We start from the raw sequence: 8,653 nt of genomic DNA on the forward strand, positions 1-8,653 counted from the left end.
CCCCCCCACACTGGCACTGTCCCCGGTGCCGATCACGTGTCTGGAGCGGTCACGTCAGGCGCCTGTTGAACAGCCCAGCCCAGTTCAGAACCCACAGCTGGACTCTGCTGCCTCTGTGACCAGCGCCCTTTCCACCCAGGGTCCCCCTTGTCCTAAGGACTGTAAATTACTTTCATCTCTAGACACAGTTAATAACTAATTTTCTAAGCCTCAAGAATTTGAGCAAATTAAAAGGAAGACTTTCTGGGCAATCAAAACTTGCTGTGTTTCTTCTTCTGATTCATTTGCTCTAAGAAATAAAATGTAAAGTTAGAGCTGAGTTTTTGGGGTGTTGCTAAAAATGCTGAACTGATCCGTGTTTTTGTTTTCTTTCCACAATTTCAAAAACCTGACCTGGTTTCGCAGGACTCATTAGCAGAAGTTGAGGAGAAATATAAGAAGGCTATGGTTTCCAATGCTCAGCTAGACAATGAGAAGACGAACTTCATGTACCAGGTCGACACGCTAAAGGACATGCTGCTCGAGCTGGAAGAGCAGCTGGCCGAGTCCAGGCGGCAGTACGAGGAGAAGAGCAAAGTACGTGCCCCCCGTGCAGGGAAGAGAGACTGTGCGTGTGTAGATGGTGCGTGTGTGGGTAGGGGGAGCATACACATAAGTGATACACGCAAAGATGGGAGAATGTATATGTATAGTGAAAGTCACTCAGTCGTGTCCGACTCTTTGCGACCCCATGGACTATATACAGTCCCTGGAATTCTCCAGGCCAGAATACTGGAGTGGGTAGCCTTTCCCTTCTCCAATACATATGTATACACACACACATAAATATAAGGCTTTCTGAATGGCTCAATGGTAAAGAATCTGCCTGCAATGCAGGAGATGGGAGTTTGATCCCTGGATCAGGAAGATGCCCTGGAGAAGGCAATGAATGGCAGCCCACTCCAGTGTTCTTGCCTGGGAAATCCCATGGACAGAGGAGCCTGGAAGGCTACAGTCCATGGGGTCACAAAGAGTTGGACATGACTTAGCGACTAAACAACAGCAAGAATATATATACATATATTTGGTATATATAAGGATGGTAGAATATATATAAATGATATATGTGAGGATAGAGTATATATGTGAATGGTCTATGTAAGAATGGGAGAATATATATATACACGTATATATATGGTATACGTAATTATGGTAGAATATATGCATATCAGACACGACTGAGCAACTGAACTGAACTGATGGTATTAATATATATAAGGATGGGAGAATATATATATGATATATGTAAGAATTGGAGAATATATATATATATATGGTATATTTAAGAATCAAAAGATATGGTGTACATATATATATTTGATGTGTGGTATATATCTACATATATATGTTATTTATGTATATATACATGTTTATGTATATATTTGTGTGTATATGGTTTTTTAAAAAACAGTCATTCTCTACTTGCCCTGGAAGCTCAGACATCTAAGAATAAGAATACTGTGCTCTTTGCTGAAATACTTGATATATTGATATGTAAAATTTCAATATGTAAACTAGAGACAATTTTACTAGGAGGACACTTGTGTTTTTTGCATGTAAGGTAAAATCATAACCGTGGAAAACCCGCTTCCAAAAGACCCAGAATGCTTGAATAAGGCATAATTAGATGCTTCAAGATTTTCCTGTTAATATTTATTTCTGGATTTTTATTTTGTTATCTCAACACCAGAGAGAAATAGTTGCAAGTATCAAGGATTTTAAGGAAATTATATTCACTATAATTTTCTGCTGATTGGAAAAAAACATAGTTACTCCATTTAAGAGTTAAACACCTTCATCAATCTCAAAAAAGAGGAGAATCTTATTTGGGCTTTCATTAAGAGGCACTGGAGTTAATGTGTTAATTTATGACATCAACAAAAGGCATAAGCATGTGTGGAAATTAATGACAACAGGTTGACTTGGTAAAGGCCAAACTTAATTGTTCTTTGTGAGACAGAGAACACGAGTACTTGTTTTTCATATTTTAAGGAATTAGCTTTCTTCTCAAATCCTAGAGTATTGACCAGTTTCTAAGAGTTGCTGAGATAAATAGAAAATTTAATTTGTGAGTGTCATTATCCTCTTTTCTAACTGGTTATATCCTCTAAAGGGCTTCCCCAGTGGCTCAGCTATAAAGAATCTGCCTGCCAATGCAGGAGATATGGGTTCAGTCTCTGGGTTGGGAAGTTCCCCTGCAGAAGAAAATGGCAATCCACTCCAGTACTCTTGCCTGGAAAATCCCGTGGACAGAGGAGGCTGGTGGGCTACAGTCCATAGGGTTGCCAAAGCTTCAGACCTGACTTAGGGACAAAATAACAACAAAAATATCCTCTAAATCCAGGAGTTAAACCCAAGGTGCCATTAACAACTCCAAGGCCTCTTTATTTCACTGCTGTGGTTGAGTTAGAAGCTGAAGAAGAATTTTGTCTATGAAGTCCCTGATAACTGAATGCTGAAATGAAGGAGAAACTTTTTATGAGACCTGATGTCATGAAAGCTTCCTTTGAAACTGACTGACAATTTAGGAGCGGAGAGCGTATTCTGAACCCCACTCAGGCGGACGAGCACTTCACACACTCCAAATACTCCCAGCATGCCCTCACTTAGGCATCGGGAAGTAGACCAAGAGACCCCACATCTAATTCCAGAGAAGTGGAGTGACCCTGGAACATTGCCCCAAAGTGGGGATCACAGACCAAGCAAAACCCAACAGACCGGTCCTTGTCATGGTTTGGAGGGTCCAGTCACCCCCGAACTCCAGAAAATGAGTGTGCTCAGGATACCACAGTGAGCTAAGGTCCAGTCCCTTCTAGAATAGCCAGGCAGCACATCTAAGGAAGGTGTCCCCTGCTGTCCCTGAAATCCTGGGAAACACCATGGACAGAGGAGCCTGCTGGGTCCCTGGGGCTGCGAGAGTTGGACATGCAGCTGGTTGGGTACCAGACCATCATCAGGGCCTGTGCTGCTGTACTGGGCTGAGCGGAAGACAGAAGGGCCGTAGTGCCTGGGTGTAGGGGTGCGTTTCGTACAGGCGAGAGTCGGATTGGGAGAGTGGCTTTATGTTGACAAGTGCTTTATGTCCCCTTTCCCCTATTTTGTCTCTAGGGTGCAGAGCTGGCTATCTATTGTTAGTGAGATAAACTTGCCAAAGTAGACCACATTTACCCCCTTTTTATCCCAAAGAGTATTCACTGGCATATTTCAAAATCAGGGATAATTTTATTATCTGTTGTTGTTTAGTCAAACGATAAGTTGTGTTAGACTCTTTAGTGACCCCATGGACTGCAGCACGCCAGGCTTCCCTGTCCTTCACAATCTCCCAGAGTTTGCTCAAACTCCTGTCCATTGTGTCTGTGATACCATCCAACCATCTCATCCTCTGTCACCCTCTTCTTCTCCTGCCTTCAGTCTTTCTCAGCATCAGGGTCTTTTCCATCAGTCTTTTTGGCTCTTTGCATCAGGAGGCCAAAGTATTGGAGCTTCAGCTTCGGCATCAGTCTTTCCAATAAATACTCGGGGTATGGACTAAGAGACTCCTTAGTCAATGAGTTTGATCTCCTGTCAGCCAAGGGACCCTCAAGAGTCTTCTCCAGCACCATAATTTGAAAGCATCAATTCTTTTGCGCTCAGCTTTCTTTTTGGTCCACCTCTCACATTCGTATGTGACCAATGGAGAAACCAGAGCTTTAATTTTTGGGACTTTGTTGGCAAAGTGATGCCTCTGCTTTTTAATATGCTGTCTAGGTTTATCATAGCTTTTCTTCCAAGGAGCAAGCATCTTTTAATTTGTTGGCTACAGTCACCATCTGCACTGATTTTTCTTTTTATCATCAGCCTTTTACAAATTTTATTGTCAGTCTTTTGCAATGGCGCCTCCTCCAGGTCTTCAGCCCAGACAACCCTGTGGACTTCAGCAGACACCCTGGAGAGAGACCCCTTCCAGGGCACTGCTTACCTTAAAGAAATCAGGAGACTGTCAGTTGCATCAGCTCCTCAGGTTCATTTTATAGTAAATCATAGGGGTGTCTCCTAGAAAATCCAGAGAAATGGGCTCCTACCGTTAAAAAAAAGCCTTGAAACCTGTGTTGACATAGTAGCAGGTGAAGGTCAGTCATAAGAATGTGAACTAGAGGGACAGGAAAATGTGATTCCACTGCAGCTTGAATGTTGCTCTCCTCTTTTATAGGAATTTGAAAGGGAAAAACATGCCCACAGTATACTCCAGTTTCAGTTTGCTGAAGTGAAGGAGGCTCTGAAGCAAAGAGAAGAAATGCTTGAGGTGAGTAGCTTTTCCTTTGTTTCTTTTCTTTCCTTCCTTTTTTTTTTTTTAACTTGGGAGCATTTTGTTGGTTTACTACTGAAGTTAATCAGTTTTCTTGGACAGTTTTCTTGACTTCAGGTGAATTCTCTATGCCTGTGTAGGAGGCAGCTGCTTTTATTAGAGCAGATTCTCTTTCTCTGGTGGTTTTGGGTTTGTTCGGGGATGTGTGGCAGAGAGAATAATGGCCCCCTAAGATGTCCACGTCCTAATCCCTGGAACTGGAAGTCACAGCAAAGAGGACTTTGCAGATGTGATTGTGGACCTTGCGGTGGGAGTCGATCCTGTGTTGTCCGGGTGGGCCCAGTGTGATGCTGAGAGTCCTTGTAAGAGGGAAGCAGAGCCAAAGGCAGGTTAGGAGACGTGACCACGGGCTGGGAGGTCAGAGCCATGTGAGGGAGGGGCCATAAGCCAGACTGTGGGCACCCCTAGGAGCTGAAAGGAAGCGGGGAATAGATTCTGTCCCCGCCCTGCCCCATCCCTGGTCTCCAGAAAAGACCCCAGGCCTGCCCACACCTTGAGGGCACTGCAAGACTTCTGAACTTCCGAGCCCTAGAGCTGTGAGAAAATAAATCTGTTGTTCTAAGCCGCTGGATGTGTGGTTATTTGTTGCAGTGACAATAGGAAATTAATACAGGCTTGATTTTTTTTTTTTTTATCATTTTAACTTGATTAGAACTTTCGCACCTGTCAGTGAGGATTTCACTCCGGGTTTTCTTCCTGCACTGGGAGCTGGGGAGCACCCTGAGAACAAACTCGGGATCAGCGAGCAGGCCTGGCGCAGGGCTCCCCGGGGTGCGTGCTGGCTCCAGGGCTGTCCACGCCACAGAGTGCCTCCCTGTCTAATCCTGTGTCTGCTTTCTTTCTGTCTGTCCCTATTCTTCAGGAAATCCGACAGCTACAGCAGAAACAGGCGAGTTGTATCAGGGAGATTTCTGATCTTCAGGAAACAATAGAGTGGAAAGACAGAAAAATAGGGGTAGGACCCCCAAGCCTTTGGCATCTGTGCAAGTGGGCAGTCTGCCCAGCAAACTGAGTGCTCTCAGATTCTTTGGTTTCCCAAAAAGGCTTGTTTGAGTTTGCATGCGACCCCCAGCGTGACACGAAATGGATAAAAGAGAGACTGCACAAACTCACCCAAATGGATGTTAACTCCAAATTGGAAGCTGACTTCCAGCCGGGAAGATTCTCATTTTGTTGACACTCTGGGCATCCGGCCTGCCTGTGAGCAGCCAGATGCACGAGGTCAGAGGGGTGAGGAGGTGCACCTGGAGGGCCCACGTGGGGCTCAGACCTCTTGGGATGCCCTGTTGCTGTCGCCTGGGCTCCTTCTCAAAGGGCTTTGAGGAAGCTGCAAGGCGGCAGGGGCAGTGCCCCTCGAAGCCCCACCTCGGGTCTCTCCAGGGAGGTGTCACCATCTCCCTCCCCAAGGAAAGAGGCAGTCCATCTGCCTCTTTTCAGCAGTGCTGGGTGGGCAGAGAGGAGCCCACTTCGTTAAGGAACGGCTGTGCTCTGTGATGCCAGAGAGCTTCCAGACCACAGCGATTCAGACTTCATGGCTCTGACAACCATCTCTAGACGTTAGAGCAAAGCTCGGCGCTTTTACGTCCTGAAGCTGCGCCTTGCCTTCACTCTGATACACTCACCAATACTTACTGAGGACTTTGTGTGCGTGTCTGTGTGTGCGCTGTGCTTGCTTCAGGACCACGCTATGCTTATCTGTGACAGCAGACACCGAGAATCAACATACAAAAATAGTCAAGTTGCTATTAAATGAAACAGTTGTCCCTGGGGGTTCATAAGCATGTCTCCGTTTACCCCTCACTGAAGTGGGTGCCTTGCTTCTGTCACTTCTCTGACAATGCTGTGAAACCACAGACTGAGCCAGGAGAGGATGTGAAAGAGAGAGCATCCTTCAAAATACTGATGTCCTTCAGGGAGCATGCACAGCGACATTTCTTGGCTGGCGTAAACTACGTGAGAAGCTTCACACTCGCACTGCGCTCGTGTCTCTAAGCATGGTCTGTTGAATGTCTTGCCGGTGTCAGCGTTTCCCTTAGTATTCCTAGAAGCCTCCTTCCTCGTCCTGCTTCTGAGGTCATCTTCTCAGCTGTGCCCCTCTTCTCTCTCTCTGCTCCGCTACACACTCAGGCGTTAGAGAGACAGAAAGAGTTCTTTGATTCCGTAAGGAGTGAACGAGACGATCTTAGAGAAGAAGTAGTCACGCTGAAAGAGGAATTAAAGGTATGAAGCCAAAGTACGGTTTAAAGAAAAAAAGGCAACAGCAGCAGCTCCAAGATTCTCAAGAATGAGTGTGGGTGGACAGTGGTGTTCATTAATTTTATGATGTTGATTTTTGTTCCGTTAGTAAAATCAAACCGTGGGTTGACTGACTCCAGAGAGACAAGTGAAGTCTGTACATCCTGTGGGGGCATGCCCATTGCCTGTCAATGTTTACAAGCATATCTGATCTTGAAAGCAATTCTGATTTCCAAGAATTTCTTTTGATAAGCTGTCTAAGTTTTTTCTCAAACTCATTAGTAAATTCTCCACAACATTACTCCAAGTTAGAGTAGCTCTTTGTTCCATATAAATACATATATCAAGGCTGGACTGTAAGGACCTTTCTGGCTGAACTGTGTATAGATGTCACTAGTCAGACTGGGAGATCTCATGGGCGGTTGGAAGTTCTGCGTCCTGTCTGGGCCATGTCTAGGGCCTTCTGCTGCTGGCTGGATGCTGAGTGAAGTAAACCAACAGGCAGCAGCGGGGGTCAGAGCTCTGGGTGGGCTCTCGGCACCATAGGAGGCAGTATTGAGTCTCGGGCTTGCGGCCACAGACTGGCTGCTGCGTTGCCAACAGAAACACCAGTGTCAGCTACTTAAAATCAAAGGTCAAGGCCAGAACAGTAAGCCAGCAGGGTCAGAGCTCAGAGTCACAGAGCTCCCCTCACCAGGGTGTGCATGCACATGGAGGGTTGGGGAATTCCTCCAAAGCAGAAGAGAAGGTGCTGTAGATGGCAGGAGGGCAGGAGGGAGGGGGTGGTTCAGGGTGAAGCGGGTATCCTGGCATTGTGAAGTGCAGCTGAGTTTAAAGTGCTTTGCTATGTGAAAGAAAGTGTGAAAGTGAAAGTCACTCAGTCGTGTCTGACTCTTTGTGACTTATGGACTATACAGTCCGTGGAATTCTCCAGGCCAGAATACTGGAGTGGTAGCCTTTCCCTTCTCCAGGGCATCTTCCCAACCCAGGGATGGAACCCAGGTCTCCCACACTGCAGGCAGATCCTTTACCAGCTGAGACACCAGGGAAGCTACGAAGTGAGCACAAATCGTATTTCTTTGGATACAGCAGACATTCCAGCCAAGGTTCACCGCTCCTTTCAGAACACGCACATACTTCTTTCTTTACCTCTGTGCCTCCTTTTAAAGAACACAACCGGGGTTCTAGAGGTCAAGACCCTTTTACGGTGACATGCTTCACGTTCCATTTTCTGGCCGCCTGCAGTTAAAAAAGGGTGCCGGCTGAAAGCGTTTTGTCACCAGCCCATTAAGACATGGATGGGAACATATAAGAAAGAAGAGTCCTTGGAGGAAGACTTCCCAGACCTGTGTGTGTTGATAGAATATTTCCAGGGGTGGAGCCTGGCAATTCTCTATTTCTGTAGTGTTTTCCTCTGCTTAGGGAAAAGTGAGGTTTCTTATAATTACTATTTATAAAATAAAGTTTAACCGTGTATCACTTAGTGAGTATTACGATGAGCCTGTTTTTATTCCCAGAAACATGGAATAATACTAAATTCAGAAATAGCTACCAACGGAGAGACGCCAGACACTCTGAACAGCATTGCCTCGCAAGGTTCCACAAAAATGACGAAGGAAGAGCTGAGCACCCTCAAGGCGATGGGGGACGGGGCCCTCGGTAAGTTCGTGCTTCCCTTTGACCCTTCCGTCTTCCGGTCAGCCCTGGTCCACCTCCGTGCACTGGTGGAGCTGACGTGGTCACCACTGATCGATTAACCATCACCCAGCATGCCCTGTGTTCTGTCCTTCACGGGAACCCCCTCACCACCCAGTGCTGCCACCCACGCGTGCTGTCTGGCGTGTACTTCTGTTCATTGCTCACCACCAAAGGCTCAAGAATATATTTCTTTTGCTTCTCAAAGCTACCAGTGAGACTGTGAATACACGGAAAATAATCTCAAAATTCAGTGACAGTGTTGACATTTCTATTAGGTTCTCCTCGGTTATGTGCCGAATACGGCGTTGTGACTTACTCTGTTACAGAATTGTCAAA

General features: G+C 46.0%; 1 protein-coding gene across 25 annotated transcripts in view; it reads left to right on the forward strand.

Moving 5' to 3' along the window:
- Positions 1-8,653, forward strand: part of LRRFIP1 (LRR binding FLII interacting protein 1) — a 159,253-nt gene that overhangs the window by 133,120 nt on the left and 17,480 nt on the right. For 16 of the 25 annotated variants that reach the window (XM_040231867.1, XM_040231871.1, XM_040231865.1 and 13 more), the window contains 5 exons: positions 406-576; positions 4,229-4,321; positions 5,247-5,339; positions 6,512-6,604; positions 8,137-8,278. In XM_040231867.1, coding sequence (XP_040087801.1) covers positions 406-576; positions 4,229-4,321; positions 5,247-5,339; positions 6,512-6,604; positions 8,137-8,278 — 592 coding nt within the window. The remainder of the gene's footprint in view (positions 1-405; positions 577-4,228; positions 4,322-5,246; positions 5,340-6,511; positions 6,605-8,136; positions 8,279-8,653) is intronic. The other 9 variants (XM_040231870.1, XM_040231858.1, XM_040231863.1 and 6 more) reach the window with 1 other exon arrangement.

Source organism: Oryx dammah, unplaced genomic scaffold, assembly GCF_014754425.2.
Source record: "Oryx dammah isolate SB20612 unplaced genomic scaffold, SCBI_Odam_1.1 HiC_scaffold_28, whole genome shotgun sequence".
Taxonomy (NCBI): Eukaryota; Metazoa; Chordata; class Mammalia; order Artiodactyla; family Bovidae; genus Oryx; species Oryx dammah.